The sequence below is a fragment of the Crocodylus porosus genome, unplaced genomic scaffold (assembly GCF_001723895.1).
Source record: "Crocodylus porosus isolate Cpor-Errol unplaced genomic scaffold, CroPor_comp1, whole genome shotgun sequence".
NCBI lineage: Eukaryota > Metazoa > Chordata > Crocodylia > Crocodylidae > Crocodylus > Crocodylus porosus.
The window spans coordinates 68659258-68680219 of NW_017728906.1; the positions used below are offsets into that span (position 1 = coordinate 68659258).

The window sequence follows — 20962 nt, forward strand, 5'->3', positions numbered from 1 at the left end:
AAATAAAAAGCACAAAAAACATCAATATCATTATCAAGCCAAAAGTTTCACATTTAGCTAGTCTTAAATTGAGAGTCAAAAGGTGATGTTAGTGTCCCAGTACTGAGAATAAGATCACAAATGCTTGAAGCTCTTTTGGGAAAAGACTGTTTCATTTTACTTGCACAGCCCCTAAAACAATGGAGCCCTGGTCTGTGACATTCCCACCATGAACAATATACCAAGAACTCAAGTTTAACAGTTATTTCAGCAGAGTCTTCCTCCCTACTAAGAAACAGTGCAGCACCAAAATGAATAACCAAAGATATTTAGTTGAAAATGTTTTTTTGGATGTTACCCTTGCCTCCCCCCCCACACACAACTTAAAGAAACCTATTAAAACTAGAAGTAGAACCTACTAATGAAACGGAAGGATTCAAGTTATTTAATTGATTGACTGGTTTGGAACCAGAAAGCAAATCTTACACATACCCAATTCATGTTATGCCCACACGGTATAATTCAATGATGTGTACATACTGAAGTTCACTCTGAATAGTAGCAGCAATGGCAACAGCAGCACAGCTCCATTAACGCTCATTTGTGCTAGGACTAATTAGCCTATTAAGAAGCACTTATATGCTGCTTCCAGTACCCAAGCCAACATTATGCCATATAGACTCTGTTTTCTCTATAAACTTACACTTACTATAAACTTCCCCACTTCCAAGTCAAGCTAGCCAGCCTTATTTGAAATGCTGCACAGACCTAGTTTAGGCACATTTTAGCTTTGCCTTTGCCCTTGCAAGGAGCTTGCTTGCTGGCACAGGGAAATTCACAAACATAATTACTACAGTTATACAGGTAATAAAACCTCTGTGGATACATTTACTTCGAAATAAGTGACACGCTGAGTTCTACCACTATGGGCTTTGCTATATCCCCCACTTGCAAAATTTCAAGTCACAAAAGGAAGTTTTTTTATGATCACAATCCAGCTGTAAATACTTGGATTTTCTAATTCCATTTTGAAGTGGTGTTATAGAATTATTGTGTTAACTCAATGAGTTGAATATATAAAACATTATAAATTACACAGACAAAATGCCATTTTTTTGCAGTTACACACAGCTATTTTATAAGGTTTCAACTCAGCTCTGAACTTGCCTTTTTATTCCTAAGTATTGATAGGGTGGAACAAAAGATTTGACATACCATTGTTGCAGGGATCTGCAACAATGAAAAGGACCAAGGATAGTTTTAGCGATATTTCAAGCTGAATGGCTTGTTAGACATTCATTAATGAATTTTTTTTCCCCTAGTATATGAAGGTTAACTTTAGACATGCTCCCATCATACAGAGGATTTTGAATATTCAGACCATATTGAAAATTCAGAACGAATGAATGAATGAAGGCTAGAAGAGTAAAAGAATGACCCTTCAGAAATAAAGATCCACAAATCTTTTGAATCCATGTCAAACTGAGATTAGTGCAAGAACCATTAAGTTTAAATAGAGAAACCTTTCTGCAAGCCTAAAATACTGAAACCAAGAATCTCTTTACTTTTTCAGTTCAAAGGATTTAGAGTGCCATTACACTCTGAAAAGTAACCGAGTGGTAAGATTGGATTTCAGGTTTACAGATTAAATGTGTTATTTACATTCGGAAGCTGGTTCTTCCTAACTCCCCAAATTGCTGGTTCTTTTTAGTTGCAGTATCACAGATGCACATTCTAATTCAATATTTCCAAGTCAAAAAGAATGATTCTCTAATAAGATCACTAACCTAAAATTTGTACAGAAGGCAAGGCAGAGTGGCATCGTATAGGCTAATTCAGAGGCATAAGCTTTTGTAAGCAACAGATTCTTTGAATTTGTCATATTCTATGAGTGGATCTGTAGAGAGCAAGGGTTTTAAATAGAAAGCAGTAGTTTAAATAAAAAAAAGAGATGCAATGGGGAGGAAAAAGAGGGGACACTGCTGAGAGATGCAAAAGGAGTTAAACAAAGTGCATTCATAGGGACACAGAGGTTATAAAAAGTTAGTTCAAATAATGAGATAAGAATCCAAAGCCTCTGCTTAAGCTGTACTTAAACACAATCCAGTTTCCACATGTAGTTTTTAGACTGAGGGCTACCCTGTGCCCAGTCCCATATTGTAAAGTCAACCGAGAACTGGACTGAACACATGGCAGCCCCGGGGTCCAGGATACAACCATCTACTCCCCAATACATGGGTAACAGGTCCTGTGGGTAGCCCCCAGTAGTAGTGAGATTGGATCTGAGGAATATTACAGTTCATCCAAACATTGTGCATCCTGCCATACACATATGGCACAGCAGGATACACAGTTTTTGAGCTTGGGAAAAACATTCCTCGGATTCCACTCTCACCCTTATTTTAATGCCTGCCAAGGGCCTCAGATGCTACAAAATCTCAAATAGATTTTTTTAGTTCATCTCTGCTGATTATGTATTGTCAGAGGGATAATAGAACTCAGCTTAATCCCATGCAGCTGTATGAGTTTTGCAGTGCTATAGAGTGTAAAAAAAAAAAAAAAAAAATAAGTGCCATCATAAATCTAAAGAGATGTACTTCTGATTTATGGAAAGAAAGAACACTACAGGAAGAAGACACCATTTTTACATTGGACTGCTACTGCCTCCTCATTCTCCATATACTCTGCAATATTTAGTGAACAAGAGTACTAAGCAAAGCCAAACAAAGACATATTTAAGATTAGACAGCCAGTATCACGCTCTCAATTAGAGAGCCAATGTGCACTTTATTAAAAAAAAAAAATGCTTGCCAAAATAACTGCTTTCACTTTATTATCTGATCCTACTCCTAGGAGACCTAGTAAAATATTCTGTTTTTCTGCAGTGATGCTGGGAATCAATTGCAGCCACATGTGAGATCAATCACTGGTGAGGTCTGAATTCCTTGGAACTTTGACACCCCTGCCATGGGATGAGACAGATACCTTTTTAAAAAGCTAAAGCAAGCAACAAATCTTTCACTGAAGCCACAGAAAACCATTTTCCTGAGGCAGAGATCATGCAAACAGGACAGCTATATAAATTTTCCTTTACATCAAAACAATCTTTTCTACCATGACAGTTTTACAAAAAAGACAAAAAACCCAAAACCCAAAACCAAGTTCCATGCATGAAAATATATCCGTAGGATGCCAATTAAGCATTCTTTTTATGTAACTGTGAAGTCAGTCTTATTTTTTTAGGCTGAGGAGTTCACATTAAAAAGAAACACAGGAAGAAGCATTTGTTTTCATGAAAATGTCCAATTGCTAATGCATCTGCTTTCCCCCTTTGTTTTAATTATATGCAGTCCTATGCATTAGAAATCAGTGCAGGGCTTTCTTCATACATCTAAAACTGGAGTGTATACTGAACCCACTGAGCAATTCAAAATGCTGTCTTTGCACAGCTCTTAAGGAAGCAGTCCATCTCTGTTAAGTAATCCAGGCATCACAGAAGATATTCTCTCTTGCCCAAGTGAAAGACATTCAAAGTTCTTCTCATCTTCTTCTTGCAGCCATGTGGCAAAGCAGCAATATCATGGGCAGCGTACACAGGATTCAATTGTTCGTTAAAAGCTTCAGTAGATTGCCCGAGGATTTTTGGTGCTATAGTAGGCCTCGCATGCAGCTACATAAGCAGATTCTGGGAAGAAATCATCATGGTATTCTGCTAAAAACCTGAGGGGGAGGGAACACACACAGAAACAGACCATAAAGACTTTGTTTAAAAAGAGGAGGTACTGTGAGATGAGCAATTCTCAGAAGCATATACTGCACATGGAAGACTACACATACCAAATTTCAAAGTGTAAAAGGCTCTCAGCCATAAGAAAAACTGCCTCATCCTCAAATAGCAAGAATTTTGATTGTGCTACACACAAAATCCCCAGTTAAACTACATGTGAAAAATTCACTGTGAAATAGTTTCTGAGAATAAGCACCTAAAAGCAAGAGATGACAAAGTTTTTTGCAACTCCATCTGTTGCACCTACTCCCTATGACTACTCTGTACCTTTCATCGGTATTAAAAAAAGGAATGTAATTATCTCTGCATCAGATGTATATACTGTCTCTTGGATGTCTATATGAACTATCTGTATCCTTAAAAATAAATACAACCTCATTAGTCCTTGTGTATGCCTGTAAGTAATCTGTCCCTTCCATCCTTCATGGATTCCTTGTTCACAAGACACTGCTGTACAAATCCTTGAGTCGCTGCAGTTCTACAGCTGTATAACTCGGCATTTTCTCGAAATAAGGCAAAAGAAGAAAAACCTTCCATCACAGCCACATTGTCTGGCTAGCATGTGCCTTTCTCCCATATAAGCAGAGAGCGGAATTCCCTAAACAATGATGTAGCTGCTAGAACGTGGAAGAATTAGTTTCTACAGCCAAGTATAAGCTCCCCTTTTCTTGACATCCAACCCCCTCCTTTTTTTAGGGGGGGGGGGGGCGCTGAGGAAAGGGGGCAAGGGAGTCCCTAGAGAAAGGTCACACTTTATGATTCATGACAGCACAGAGGCACAGGGCCAGACTATGGTACATGCCAACTATGTCAAATGTGTCATCAATCATTGTAGAAAAGACAAGACATCTAAGCTCTGGTGACATTTTAAACCCAAAGACGTTGAAAATCCACCCCACAGTGCCCCACTATCCAGCCCGTGAGTCCTGGAGCCTACCCACCCATCATATTCAGCATGCAGGGGTGGTCCAGGGTGCATGCTCAATGTGGTGCTCAAACCAGACCATCCAACCCCATGCGCTGGATCCAGCACGTGGGACTCATGGACTGATCCTGTGCCCTTCGTCCAGTCTGCGTACCAGCTGCATACCATTCATCATTCATCTGGCCCACAGGGCCTGACAAGTTTAACATACCTACATTTACCAATTTGCTCATTTGTACACATGAGTGAGGAAAACAATGGAACTAAAGGATAACAGAGCTAACATAGGTGCATTATTCAGGTCTCACTGTACATGTCTGGACTGCTAGTACACTTTATCCTTTAGAAGCCAAAACTTCAGTCAATTAGTATAAGATACTTATGTCTATACCTTTGGCAGCCAACTTGTAGCACATGTGCCAACAAGCATCATAGGCAGCCTCTGTGTTTCATGCAGCAGATCAGGGAGAGGACAGGCAGCAGAAAGCAGAGAAAGAGAATGGAAGTGGCACTCCGGGCAGATGCAGGACTTAATTTGTGGCACATTTACCAAAAAGGCTGGCCCCCCACTGGTCTTTATAAATATTCATTTAAAAGTTTATCTGTACCTACACTGCATACAGTCTCTCCAACCTAATTCTTAACTATGGTGCCGTAACTATTCCTTTTGATGCTCTGCATTTCTTAAGATCAAAGGATCCTGATGAGGAATACTCTGTGTACATATATAGCAAATTTAAAAAGGAATACATTAATTGTTGAACACTCAGAAGTTCTTATTTAAAAACCAAATTCGTTGTAAAGAAGAGACAAAAATATGAGAAAAGGCATTTCCTACAACCTGTGCATTTACCCAGGCTCCGTGGCTATCAACAGCTACCCAGAAGCTAGGCCAGCTGCAGCCAGGAGGCTACAGACTACTTCTACCACCCCACCCCAGAGAGGCACAACCCTGCATGCTGCCTACCCTGCACCAGTGCACACAAGGAAAGTGTGACCCGGGCAGCGTGGAGCTTGCAGCAGCAGGCAACTTCCCTGTGTGGCCCCTCTGTGCGCTGCCACTCTGGCTCACACACGCTGTGCTCCAGAGGGCCCACAGGACGGCAGCAGGGCCAGCAGCACAGCACATGCAACCCAGAGCAACACTTCACAGAGGGGTCACACAGGGAAGCTGCCTGCTGCTGCAAGCTCTGTGCTGCCAGGTCACACTTCCCCTGTGTGTACGGGAGCAGCGTGGACAGCATGCAGGGTTGTGTCCCTCGCTGCTGCCCCCGCCTGCTGGGGAAGTATGGCCAGGGCAGCGAGGAGCTTAGAGCAGCAGGCAGCTTTCTGCACCGCCTGCTGTGCCCTGCTGCGCCCGGTTCCACACGCTGCTCTGCAGAAGCAGCAACAAGGACAGCACAGCAGGGAGCACTGCCAATATCTGCTGCTGCCCTGGAGCCCGGGGTCAGGTCTGGGGCTGGGAGGCAGCTAGGGCCAGGGCCGGGGTGGGGAAGCAATAGCTTCCTGGCTACAGCCGGCCCAGGTTCTGGGTAGCTGCTGATAGCCACGAAGCCTGGGCTGGGCGCAGGGGCACAAACAGAGCATCCTGTCATGTACCCCCTGCCCTCGTTTTGTTTTTCTGGCATGTCGGCACTCCGGTGCCTTCCAAGGTAGGCATTGTGGGGTTTTTTGGCACTCAGGCCAAAAAACGTTGCCTACCCCTGATCTCATGCATGATCTTTTTCTGGTATTGCCTAATTAAGTATTCTACACTGCATCTCTAACAGCTTTCTGTATGTAAATATGCACACCCAACTGCCTTCTTAGTGGTTCCTATAAAAGCTGTCAGGTAATTAGGCTCAGTACGTGACAAGGCAGTACAAAGAAAAAAAGGCATATATGAGGATAAGATAGTATTGAAAGTAAATGTATAAAAATTATTCTAAGTTTCAAAAATTGTAAGTATGATGAACCATTTAAGAGTTTCTAGTATACTAGTTTTCCAGTACAATGGTGCCCTACATCTTTTGTCCTAAAGGAATGAAAAGGTTGTTCTTCAAAAATCAATGAAACTGAAGCTACTTTACAGTGAATCTGAACTAGTTTTAAAAGCACCATATTTTAGCAGTTGCCAAGACTAATAGACGTGTCCTAACTCTTTATCCTTGAATAAAAAAACAATATAGAACCACAAGAGCTGTTACAACAACAATTCTCAACTGGCTCAGCCTCTCCTCTCACCTCTTTCCCGCTGCCCGGCCCCCATGAGAAGAGGCAAGCCCACCACTTGCTCACCCTTGTTGGACCACTCCTATTTTCTCCCCCAGCACCGCCACTGCCACCCAGCCCCTATGCAAGGAGGTAAGCACTATAATAAATTAATTGGCTTTTGAAATGGGGTTCACAAAAGTTATAGCAGGGGTGCCTGGAATCTAAAAATGTTGAGAACAACTGTATTAGAAAAATCAAGAGTGAAGCAATACTTATCAGTACCATATGACTTCTGCTGGTCACCTGCCAATTAAATGCCACTTTGCTAGTTTTGCCAAAATACATAATACAGTATTTAATACCTGAAATAAACATACTCCTTATAAAAAAGAATTCAGAGAGATAATAAAGCCAAAACTTTCCCTGCCCTCAGAAGTGTCTACCATAAATATTATACGTCTATTTTATTCACAGACAATGAAAATAACACCTTTTTAAGTTACCATAGCATGAAAATTCTACTAAATGATGTATTCCTGAAGTCACATAAAAAAGGTCTTGAATCATGAGATGCTGAGGGAAACAAAAAGAGTTAAAATGAGCCACTTGCACAGAACTGAGCTAAGAGTCCTTCATGGATTTTGATTCTGAATTTAGAAGACACCAACTAAGCTCACAGTAAATTAAAAGGGTGGGAATTTCTCATCAAAGCAACTTTCTAAACTCAGTACCACATAGTTTTAAAACTATCTCACTCTAGGAACTGCCATGTTAATAAAACGGTAGAGCCTGCAACAGACAGAGCTTGGGTAATGTTTCCAAGAGGTTAAAATCAGACTCTTGGTAAAGGCTCTTTTTCCTCTTCAAATACCTAAGAATCATTAAGAACTCAATGCAGAAGTTAATCAAAGTGATATTTGGATGGGACAGAATTTTTACCTTAAGAATTATTTAAGAAACAACCTTTGGCTTCAATATAAGCATAGTACAAAACAATATATACTTCCAAATGAACAAGTCCGGCAGAACGTTATTCAGTTGAATTTGCTTCTCACTTCCCGGCTGCTCAGAGGGAGTGGGAAGAAACGTGCCTCAACCCTACACCTGGTACAAATTACTATTCTGATTATTCACTGGCTAGTGTTGTGGTAGAAAAATGGAGCAAAAGTGTAGTGCAAGCCTTGCATCTGTTTATCAACACCCATCTCCATCTAAGTGCAAAGAAGGAGAGTTGCAGCCCTGCCAAAAGCCGTTTTTCATCTTGGCCTGCTACTATAATGCAGGTAGCTGGCATGGAGTTACATTAGGGGATTTATAGTCTGAACCTTGGAATGAACCTCGATGCTTCACTTCTAGTGGAAGTAGCATGACTATACATTGGCAATTGCCAATGTAATCCACAAGCCAAGATTTAGAGCTGCACTTCTTCATTTAAAAAGAAAAAAAAAAAAAGCACAGTATTTTGAAAGTGTTTTTAGTTTTAAATTACTTCAAAAACCTTGGATTACATTATTTATTAAACATGACCACCAAGTTAAAAAGCTTAAAGGCATCTTCTGTTTTACAAAAACACATTCATTTTTTTTCTGGATAGGAAGACACTAAACAATTAGTTAAATTACCATGAGTTTCAGTAACATAGAAGGAATTACTGCTTACAGAAAATGCTGCTGACAACTTATATCTTACATTCAGCAACCAAAATCAAAAAATATTCTAATATTATAAAAGCCTTAGTCTGCATGACTGAAACAACCAATCAGAGTGTGAATACAGCGTTGGGACAGGAGGTGGCACCGCAGTAGAGGGCCACCATGATGGCGAGGTGCAGCTGGCCTCGCCCACCATCCCCCACCCTGCTTCCTGGAGGCAGCAGCAACACAGCAGATGAAACAGGGGGCGCAAGGCCAGCAGCATTGGCCTTGCCCCCCCACCCTGCTCCCTAAAGAAACAGAGCGGGGGAGGTGAGGTCATCGGAGCTGGCCTCATTCCCCACCCCTTGCTCCTTGGAGGTGGTGGCAGCACCGTCGGGGGGCAGCAAGGTCAGGATACCACCGGGGAGGTGGGGACGCCCCCCTGCACTGTTGCTGCCTGCAGGGCTGATGTGATAGCAGAGGGAAGAGCCAGCCCAACATGGTGGGGTGGGGTGAGAGTGGCCCAGAGCCAAAATGGTGGCAGGATTCTCTTATTCTAGTCAAATATTAAACTAAATCTCTGTTTGTATCTCTCTCAATGTATCAGTAGTATTTAGGGGTGCACTGCTAAAGAATTTCTTGGCCAATACCGATAGCCAATTATTAACTGGCCATATCAGCTGATACCAATCCAATTGTCAATTTACAGGAATGCAGCTGGGCAGCTTGGAGAGCATCACCCTGCCAGTAAGTCTGTGGGCAGGAAGGGGCTTACGAGGTAATCATTAAGTAATGGGGATGAAAAGAGGCCCCCACAGAGGGAGAGGAAGGGAGTGGTGGGGCAGGGGCAGACGCTACCTAGCCAAGGTGGTGAATGCGACCCTGGGGCCAGAAGCGAAAGAGCCACAGGCAGCTCACCCAGGGGACACAGCGGAGGTAGGGAAGGGAGGCGGCTCCCCACTGCTGTGCATACCCCTGGGGGAGATATGGGGGGGCATGTGCCCCACCCCCCAAATTTGTATGTGGGGCAAGAGTGGGCTGCCCGCTGCAGGCTCAGGACCAGAGGCTGCGCCCAGAACAGGTGGGAGCGGGGCAGGCTCAGCTACACAAGCAAGCAATGGCAGCAGTAGCGCTGGCTACAAGGAGTTTTGGAGTGGCTATAGCACCAGAGCTCCTGAGGGAAAGGCAGCAGACTGCAGTTCCCAAGCAGAGGTGGTGCTAGGGAAAGCTATAGCCACCACAAAATTCCCCATAGCTTCCCTGTAGCTACCCCTCCCAGCGCCACTACCTGACCCACACAGCTGAGCCTGCCCTGCTGTCCCCAAGCCCACCCCTGGCCCAGCCCCCTTCTGGGAAGAGGCTGGGCCTGCCCCTGGCCCTAAGTGGGCAGCCCTCCCTTACCCTGCGCACAGATCCAAGGGGGGTACATGCCCCTTATGCCTCCCCCAGGGGTGCATGCACTGGCAGGAAGCTAACCCCCGTCCCTCCTCCCACGCACCCTGGATAAGCTGCCTGCAGTTTTGTGCCATGCTCCACCCTGGCATCATATTCACCACCCTGGCTGGGCAGCACCTGCCCCAGTCCCTCCCCTCCCCTCGATCTCCACCCACAGTGAGGGGGGGGGAGTGGGGCAGAGACTGGGGTAGGTGCTGCCCAGCCAGGGTGGTGAATATGATGCCAGGGCAGGGCACAGCCGCAGGCAGCTTATGCCCCTTCCCTGCCCCACAGATTTACCAGCAGGATGCTGCTCTCCAAGCTGCCGAGCTGCATTCCTGGCTGCATGCATGCTGCAGCTATGCATATGCAAGTGGCATTTATCGCTGGCATTATCAACCAAAAAAGCCAACTGCCGACAACGCTAATTTTCTTTGCATCAGTGCCAATCCAATACGTGACTGATTTATCAGTGCACCTCTAATAGTATTATATATATTTTTCTTCCTTTATGACGCAGAGGCAAGATTAGCAATATACAAGGCAAGCTGCCTTAAAACATTAAGAATTAATGGTTTGAGGGATGAAATGAGTTCTACTAATATTAATAGCTTCTAATGAAAATACTATCAACTTTTAGTTACAGAACTACCTCCCAGAATCTGAAAAGCCAAGGTGGTTTCACAAAGATAAATGCATTTCTAATTTCAGAAGCATCATCTTAGAAACTAACACTTCTCACTACTCCAAGTACAACAGAAGTAGTGAATGGGGAAAATGATGATTAGTTGTCACTTTCTGGAGGGGCTGTAAAAAGTAAATCCATTTGACTGAAAGGACATTTCTAGTACAGAGGGAGCAACATCACCAAATCACAACTGTTACCCGAGACACAAAGCATGTAGAAGGAAAGGATCTAAATTTATTTCTCTCTTCTTCAAATGGCTCCTCTAATACAGAATAGTAACCATTTATGAAGGGGAGATTATCCCAGTCACTAGCATCGTAAACTCCAATTACTCATTATTTAAACAGCATTTTGGAGACAAGCCTGCAGATTCTTTAAAAGAAGGATCAATCCAATAATATATTTTATTAAATTTGTACCAAAAGCACATACTTGTGCAAAGGAAATTTTTAGATTGTACCCAACACAAAAAATGTATAGCAGGAAGACTTAAGTTAGTTGCAGCTGGTGAGCAGAGCAACTAATCACTAGATTCTGACAGAACAGTTCTTGTGCTACTTTCCATTGCCTTTGACTCAGAAAAAGAAAATAGCTTTGTGCCACAGATGTATCCAGACCTATTCTAGAAACATCAAATCTAAGAGTAAGAATTCTTGGACTCAAGGAACCGTTAGAGACATTTTTTTCCCCCCTCATTACGTCTACACTTGACAAAGGCTTGCTAGTACACCACAGTAAAAGCCGTATCTTTCACTGTCCTTTAGATACTTATGGAAAAACCTTATGCTAAACAATCTTACCCATTCACAAGCTCTTCTCTCAAGCAACCTTTTTGACCTTTCCTCGTCCTCTTTATATGCTTTTCCCAACCTTAAGACAAACTCCAAGTTACACATGTACCTCAATGAACCTGACTGACTGTTATCACAAAGTAACAGCATATCTGTCAGTTCCCTTGCTCAACTGCTACCACAATTTTGCCTCACTACACGACGTTTTCAATTGTTTCATAACTGGATAGTGTCATTTGTTTCACAAACCCGTTTTAATTTCAAGAAGTTCTATACTCAAAGAAAAATTACTTTGCAAGTTTTGTCCGTGAAGGAAATTCACACTATACAGGATTTATAGGTAGATGGGCCAAGTACAATAGATTCAGCTTTCATTTAGTAAGGAATCTGACAGTAGATGCTCTTCTCTTACAATAGCTGTTTGATCTCAATTTTCCAGACTATGTCCAAAAGCAAACTCAAGTGTGATTGAAAAGTACTGAAGAACAGGGTCTCAATATCAATTTAGAGCATCCATCAGGCCATGAGTAAGCATACTGTAAAATGAGCTTCCAGACAAAAGTAGTATATTAAGACTATGAGAATATGTTTCTCAATCCAAGAGACTGCAACAGCCCAAAGACTGAATGAAACTATAAATCTGAAAAAGTGAATTTCTCTCTCTAAAGTTCAGAGCTGAAATCCCCACCTGCACTAGGAATAAATTAGTGTTAGCTTAACTGATTCTATTGTTAAATAAAATTTTAAACATGGTTGATAATAAGTAGTTTAATACCAATCAAATAATACCTCATCTACACTGGCTGGTGCCAAAAAGCCTATGGGTTTTCCTTAGAGGCAAGAAAGCAGACAGGAGAGTGGACTGCTTTTGAGTGCATGCGTGTGGGGGGGAGAAAGAGTGGGGACATAGGTTCATTTTGTATTTTAATACTTTATTCCCTTCCTATCACTTTTTATATCTGTAATTCTAAGCCACCCTGAGAGGAGGGTGCAGGAACATACAGCAGGGTGTGTCCCCATAGCTGGGAGCCCAAATAAGCTGACAGCTCCTAGCCACAAGAGCTTTCTACTTGCCAGTGCAGAGGGAGGCCAGAATCATGGAGTCCAGACTCTCCTTACATGATCAATAAGCCATTATGGGTTGTGAAGCTCAATCTCACAATCATGCCTTCTGCCATGAACTTGTGGAACTGTGGGGCTCATGCATCAGATCCCATGGCACCTTTATTTGCACATCTGCCAGGGGCTTTAAATTCAAAGTCAACTTGGATTTGGATAAATACAGTACGTCTAGCAAATACATAAATCCCTTTTGGTCCATTAATTGGATTTAAAAGAAAAGGAAGAAACCTCAGCCTGCTGCACAAAACTCCCTGTTTCCACAGATGATTATACTCTATCAAGTGAGCAGATTCTTGTCTCTAACATAAATACAAAACAGTTGCTGTTTCATATAGGTGACAATTTCAGTAGAACTGGAAAGAGAAGATATTCTTACTTAACATTTCCTAATCATCTTCCTTCCCAGAAATGGAACTGGACACCAGATATAATTTGAAAAGAAAACAGACAAGCTTCCTCCAACAAGAAATTTCTCCTCTGCTTATAAATAATAGTGATAAAAAACTGTCTTCAAAATAAAGGTTTAGCTGATTTTTTAAGTATTTGGTAAATTACGTTCTTTTGTGCCTTCCTTCTCTGTCACAGATAAAACCAAAATATAAAAAAAAGCTACCAAAAAGTCTCCCATTCCAGTCAAGATGCTGTTACAGTACTTCGGTTTTAAGTACTCCACTTGAATAGACATTACTAGAGTTACCAAGAAGAGCATGTTTGCGACTAGCGTTCAAAGACTGAGTAGGACAACTGCAACAAAAGCCAAGACAACTGGTTTACAGTAACTCACAAATGCATGCAAAGGCACAAAGCTTTTGTAAAGCAATACTTGGAGACTTTCCTTCAGGGAGCATTATAACAGCAAGTTCTCCAAGTTCTCTACAATGTATGGAAATTCTGATTTCAAGATAAAAAGATTGTTTTATCTAAATAAGCATTAGCACAGTGAACACTGCAACAATGCAGGAAACACTTCAATCAAATCTATAACCTTCTAAACACGTCTGTTTAAAAGTGTACCACCCAGACAATTAACTACTCTAAGAAGAATAAAGTTTAATAATCAAGGAACCATTTTCCCCAAGATGAGATGCAAATCAATTGCTCTAGCACAATGATGTTCAGACTACAAAATCACTAACTTTTCATAGGCAGCCCCTCAGAAAAAAAGTTATCCATACTGCAAGGAATACAGTTAAAGAGTCCATAGGGCCATATCAGTAACACTCTATTGGCAATTCATTATACCTCTCACATTTATATTCTTTTTAAACTGAAACATATTTGCCACAATATACTGAAAGGCATATATGTTATTGTCACTTTGCGGTTAATGCTGACTATTCCTTTGGCTCCTAAGCCAGTCACAACTAAGTGTCAACTGCCTAAACTGAGCCTAACACACACTGTTATAAAGTTCAACCAGATTTACAGTCATCACAATTTAGTTCCTTAATATCTATGCAACAGAAACTGATATTAAAATTTAACTGTACTGAGAAGTAATAAAACTAATAGCAGGAATCAGGTATTAAAGCTAATACATTAGAGCTATAAAAATTAGTGCATTTTCTTTATGCACATTTGGACATAGCTGCAAATACAAAAAAGTAGCAGGCAGGTCTAGAAAGAGTTTTGTTGTTTTTTTTTTAAACAACAAACATATTGGTAATGCCAAGTTTATTAAGCGAAGGTTTTGGGCTAGGAATTTTTCATGGATGGTAGGAAAAAAAGCTTCCATTCCAAAACATGAATAAAAATCTGTGTCTCCACAGTATCCACATGCCTCAGGTCAGGGCATAGGATCAGGGCCAGTTATTTCTATTCTTAAGTCTAAAGACTTTCAAATAACCCCTCAGCCCTGCCAAATTCATGAGAAGCATTCTCCACTAATCAACACACTCCAAATGGAACAAAACCCTGCCTAACAACAAATCTAAAGCCTGTCAAAATCCTCACCTTCACTATGATCAAGGCACCCCACAATAAAACTAATCAGAATCCATGGATCCTACACACAGCTACCACAAAATATGACTCCCAACCACTGCACCAAATGTCCTCATGGGAACTTTGTGGCTGAATGTGCTCCCGACTGAAACAGTGTGCTCCAGACTGAATTTTCTCAGAAAAAATAATAAAAGGATATATGCCCAACCATTAGTGGGAGAATGCGTCACAGAACTACAGTTCCATCTCTGACCTTACAGTTCTTGTTCTCAAAGGCTACATAATACCATCAGAAAACAGACCTGGTAACAATTCGTAATTTCACTGGACACAAAAACCATGGACTTACAAAAGACAAGGATTTTATGACTTGTAATAACTAATTTGTTCCCTCTTCTAATCTTGGCTCAGCATATAAAAACACTCATGTATAATTTTGGTTTATCTATTTGAACTATTCTTAAAATTATTCTCTAACTACTTCTGATAACTTTTGTTTCACAGGTTTCCTGATAACTTTTCTTGTTCACTGGTCACTTTCACTTACATAATGAAGTTAAACAAAAGTAATGAAGTTTAATTTACATCTAGGAGAGAAGTAGATACAGCCTGAGGAAGGATATTTTATCCCCAAAAGCTTACGTAACAACTTCCCCAAGTACTGAAGTAGGTCCACGAAAAAATATTACAACACAAAGCTGGATACTTGCATTAAGAAGTTCTACCTTCCAGACAAAAATGTCATTCAGTTTACAGTATCACTTTTAGAGCTACAAGTCTTCACAAACTGGGATTTTTTTCTTTAAAAACTCACCACCAAAAAGATAAGGTTCTAGAGACTGAATTCTTACTTCAGTTATATCTTTGTAACCTCAGTGCTTCAGATTCTACCCTCAGTAACAGCTGTATGCAGAGCGTATATTCCCTTATAAAAACATATTTCCAGGACAAGTCAGATGCAGTTTTCTATGGGTACTAGCCAACATTTTATGCTACAATTCTGCATTACTACGTTCATGTCTACATACCATGGGTAGACATTCTGCTTTCTCCCCTTAAAGCTGAACTTCTGAAGTTCTTTTAATGTTTCCACATTTAAAGGTTCACTCTTGTAATTTAAAATATGACTCATTACTTCTGTGTCCATTTAGGTTCCCAAACTGATAACTTAGAGGTCATTTCCTTTCTTACAACATGTGCCAAACATTGAAGCACCCCCTGCAAAAAAATCACTAGTTTCTCCTAAAAGTTTAGATCATTATAAGCTTGTAGTTGTTACAAACAGGTGATGTCAACTTACCTCAGAAACATCTCAAAGTGTTTTACCAAAGCTTTTAGGTTTTTGTCAGGAAAGCACATCTTCCCCAGTATCTCTGGAAGCTTTACTGTAAATAAGAAAAATGAAAAATACTTAGCCTATTTGAGTAATTTAGTTGTTATCCTTATATAGATTTATTACTCACAAAAAAGGAAGATAAAACTGCTCTGCACAGCAGCTTCTGCCTCCCTTTGGCAAATACTTTGCACCACAAAACTCATCATTTTCATAACAAATATGCCTAAAAAGTCAGTATTATCCTGTTTACTGAAGTTTAACAATGCACTAGAAGCATTTTTGCTTTTTTTAATGAATGGTTGTAGATCCAACACAGACTCAAAACACTACACATTTACAACGGTTTTAAATTCATATTTAAAATGGATTTTAAAAAGGCTGATGCACATATTTTTCAAGTGCAACATGCCAAATATACAAAAGGTTCCATTTAGCAGTGTTGTGCCACCCTTGTGAAGGAGGCACACATACCAACAATTTGCTTTTATACAATTTCCTAGCAGGACTGTTAAATAAATGTCGTTTTGAACTGTTAGTTCCTATTTAAGTCACACAACAGTTGAAAGTGCAGGAAACCCTTGCCATTTGCAGACTTGCCATTCGCGAGTGTCAATATTCAAACCCATGCTCTCTCCTCGGCTCTCGTGCACTCTCCTTATAGCTTTCATTAATTAACTGATTTGCTGCTGCGGTAATTGAGGAAGCGTGACAGCAATTAATGCTCATTGTGGATCATGAGTTTCTCCAAGCTCGCAGATCAATTGATCTGCCACCCTGTTCCCAGGGAAACTTCTCTCTTGATTAGGCTTCAGCGGGTCCATCCAGCCCGCTCCTCTTCACTCTTCCCTCCCCTGCTGCCAACAGCACCGGCAGCATCTGTGGGAGCTCTGCACTTGCTGCCACCAGGTTCCCGCTGCCGGGCTCCTGACATATTCACGGATTTCACCATTCACAGGGGATCTCTGGAACGGATTCTCTGCGAATAGCAAGAGTGTCCTGTATTTGACAACAGGAACCTTGAAGCTGCCGAGGAGCAGAGGTGGTGCAAAAAAAAAATCAAACGTTAATGGAAAACCACCAACTTAAGATACAGATTGTCTTTTACTCTACAGTTCATATTTTACCAAACATCCGCAGCAAATGCTGAGAGCCGTAGATGTATGAGGGGGGAGGCAGCTGATCACTTGGCGGATAGTTCTCTGGCATCAGTTTCCAGGACAATACCTAAATATAAAATTTCAAAAAAATACATATTGAGGTATGATCAAGACTGGCATAGACTATGGTCTAACTAGCTCAGAGTTCTAAAATAGACAACTAATAGTTTCTTCATTTACTCCCAGAAATGTCAAGTGCCCTTCTAGAACTGGGGGAGGGCACTTGATTCCTGAAAACATGTCCAACAGCTCTTAAAATGGTTCAAAATCAAAAGAAATCTTGTCTCTTAACATTTCCTGGACCATCACAGGTACAACAATGCTCCAACCCTATCAGAAATTTTAACGCTTGATTCTCTAGCAAAACGTGTACTTTGGTAAAATGTTTTCCTATTTGACAGACAGCTTTAAAAGTCTATTTATTTATTTGCTGTAAGTTTCACAAGAGGCACCATAATATTAACAATGCCATATACACGGTCCATGCCCTCCATTCACCACCTGCAGACTCCTGACTTGTGACCTACCCTCTCCAACTGCAGAAAGCAAAACTTTCAGCATTAGTGTTATAGTTGATAAAGAACAAAGTGCTGGATCCAGGGGAAAAAAAAAAACCCTTCTCAGGCACACTCCATTTCTTACAGAGTAGTATTTGTTCTTATTTTACTACAAAAAACGAATAATATTAATTAATAAGGTTATACATAAATGTACACCTAAAGATTATTAATAAAAACACATTTCATTCAAAGATATGCATTGCTATTTCAAGGTGACCTCATTTTGAAAACAAAGCACTGTATTTTTTCGCACAGAGCATGTACCATTTCCCAAAAACAACTGGAAATTGAGGAGAGGAAATTAATTGAGAAAATATGATAACAACAACTAATGCTAGACAAAACCAAAAGTAACTCCACCACAGTTCCACAGGAAGCAGAATAATTTGCAGGCTTAACTCCCTAGGTGCTGCTACTCAGTTTTTTACTATAAGGAAAGTTCTTTTTTCTTAAATTTTGCCTTTCAGAAACAAGATGTGCATCTTACTCAGGGTGTATGTATGTGAGAAAAATATAGTGTGTTAAACAAAGTTAGAGCTTTGCACATCCTGGAAACAGAATGGGAAAAAACGTCATTAACAGTGGCTGGGATTGGAAGCCAAATGTCAAGACACTTGAAATTTAGTTAGCAGCTCTGAGCATCACAATGTCTTTTATGTGCCTGACTCCAGGAGCGAAATTCACCATTTTAATTTGAACACCCAGGTTCCCCATGAAGTAAACAAGCAGCACTAGGCAATTATGAATAAGATTAAGATAGTCAGCATACCAGGAAGAACCAGGAAGAGCATCTCTTGAACCTGAGAGAATTCAAACACACCCTCACCTCACAAGATAGTACCCTAACCATTAATATATATCCTAGATTGGGATGAGAACTGCTTACTTATTTTGCACTGAAGAGTCATTGGATAAAATACATAGAGTGTGGGGAAACAGGGATCTGAATTTCTTCATCTGGAAAATGCAGCTGTCACTAAGTTAGAGTACTTTTTCCCTCTCTGCCCCATGAACTTTAAATTCCTTCCTATACAATCGCCCCACTTCAACCAGAAGTGATTAATAGTATTATAACCAGGGATCTGGGTTTTCTATTCACCACGGAAAAACACGGTAAAATGTGGATTTTTTTTTCCTTTAAAGGAGAAAAGAGTGGAAAACTGCAGGTTTCCCCCTGCAGGCTGGCAGAGTTCCAACCTGCAAGGGGCTCGGGGGAGTGGGAGGACGGCGATCAGGAAGGGAGTACCACATGCACATGGCAACCAGGCAGCGTGGAGAGCAGCTCCCACAGTAACCTGCAGTTAAGTCTAGGGCAGGGGTGGGCAAAACACAGCCCGCAGGCCAAATGCAGCCCACAAAGCCATTCTATCCAGCCCGCGGAATCCTTAAAAAAAATGAAGAAAATTAATATTTCTCTGCCCTTAGTTCCTGTCAAAAATGACAGGAACCAAGGGCAGTAGGACCCAGAGGAAGCCTGATGGGCTTCGACAACAGCAGGGCCTACCCAGCCCCGCCACCCAGCCAGAAGCCCCAGCCAGGGTTTCTGGGCTGGGAGCATGTGGCTGCTCTGGATCGGGAAGCTCAGGTGAGGGGGAAGCGGGGGGACCCTGGGCAAAGAAGGAGCACGAGGCAGGGAAGCGGCCCCTCCTCACCCATGCCTAGTGCCTCACGCTGCAGCTGCTTGCAGCCTGTGTGGAGCTGCCTGTACCTGCTCCAAACAGCCCCATGCAGGCTGCAAGTGTCTGCAGCATGGGGCACCAGGTGTGGGGTGGGGGAGGGACCACTTTCCCCCCCACGCTCAGCTTTGTCCTGGGCTCCTTCCCTGTGCAGAGAAAAGTGGCCCCTCGCCCGCCCACCCCATGGCCAGTGCTCCCTGCTGCAGGCACTCGCAGCCTGTGCATGGCTGTCTGGAGCAGGCACAGGGAGCCCCAGGCCAGCTGTGAGTGGCTGCAGTGCAGGGTGCCAGGCATGGGGTGGGCGAGGGACTGCTTACTCCCTCCCCACTGCTCTCAGCACCACCTTGTAACCTGTCCTGTTGACAGGCTAGCAGTGGGGTGGGTTACAAGCTGGTGCTGAGCGCGGGGAAAAGTGGCCCCTCGCCCACCCCATGGCCAGTGCCCCACGCTGCGGCCACCTGCAGCCCACATAAGGCTGCCTGTGCCTGCTCCAGACAGCCCCACACAAGCTGCAAGCGCCGGCAGCAGGGAGCACTGGCCGTGGGGCGGGTGAGGGGCCTTTTCTCCACACTCAGCACCAGCTCCTTCCCTGCTGGCAAGCAGGGGGCTGGGGCTGTGCACTGCCCCCTCCTGTACTGCGGGGCTGGGGGACACTGGGTGTGAGTGGGCAGGGAGCCAGTGGGAGCACAGGGCCTGCACCGGTGTTCCGGGGCCAGTGCCGGTGGAGCCCAGAGCAGGGTGGCAGGAGAATGGGGTCCCAGCTGTCAGGGGCTCTATGGAGCTGTGCCAGCTCCCCACTCCCTGCTGATGCAGCCCAGCCTGGCTCCACAGACCCCTGCCAGCCTGTGCCCCGCTCTGGGCCCCACCAGTGCTGGCCCTGTGACATTGGTCCCAAGACGGTGACCAGGGGCGAGGCACCTGTCAAGGGGTGGGGCTACCCATGCAGCCCTCAACAACCTGCCAAAACTGGGTACGCGGCCCTCCGCCCAAAATAATTGCCCACCCCTGTTCTAGGGGGAGGGAAGGAGGGATTGAGGCCACCATAGTGAGGGTGAGAGGGAAGAAGTTGGGTAGGGCTGGGGCTGCTGCCCAGCCAGGGCAGCACGTGGGGCCTGTGGTTTGGGGCCCGGGGTAGAAATGAGTGGCCGCGGGGCCCAGGTGGACTGGGACAGAGCCATGGGCAACTTGTCTAGGGAATGGCAGGGGGGCTGGCTCCTCACCAATGTGCGCACACCTAGGGGTGTATAGGGGACATGTGTCCTCCACATCTGTCCCAGTGCAGGGGCAGAGGCGGATGCAGGCTGCCTGCTGTGGGCTCAGGACCTGCCGCCCTGCTGTCATTCCTCCAAGGCCTCCATGACCCAGCAAGTGAGACCTGGCCTGGTAGGGCAGAGAGGGGCAGGGAGCCCCACACCACTCATAACACATAACAAGATACCCCCTGCCCACCCAGCAGAAGCAAGGGGCATAACTCCAAGCCACCACACCACTGCTGCCAGGCAGGCAGGGGGCACCTTGCCATGGTAGTGCGGGGCTCCCGGCAGTGGCACCCACCCTGCTCTGCCAGGCCCTGCCCCAGGGGAAGAACAACAGGATGAGAAGCCCCAAGCCTACAGTGGCCAGCTTGTATCCATCCCCCCCCACAGCTCCATTCCAGCTGTGCCACCCACAGGGGAGGGGGACCCAGACTGCACTCCACTCCAGCCACAGCAGCTGGGTCTTGGGTGGTGATGGGC

General features: G+C 43.4%; 1 protein-coding gene across 1 annotated transcript in view; it reads right to left on the minus strand.

Annotated features, from left to right (window-relative positions):
* Positions 1–362: 362 nt before the first annotated feature.
* Positions 363–20962, minus strand: part of MSL3 (male-specific lethal 3 homolog (Drosophila)) — a 36777-nt gene continuing 16177 nt past the window's right edge. Inside the window, exons 11-13 of the mRNA XM_019529329.1 lie at positions 16958–17057; positions 15798–15882; positions 363–3699 (exon numbers count right to left, since the gene is read on the minus strand). Coding sequence (XP_019384874.1) covers positions 3600–3699; positions 15798–15882; positions 16958–17057 — 285 coding nt within the window. The 3' untranslated portion in view covers positions 363–3599. The remainder of the gene's footprint in view (positions 3700–15797; positions 15883–16957; positions 17058–20962) is intronic.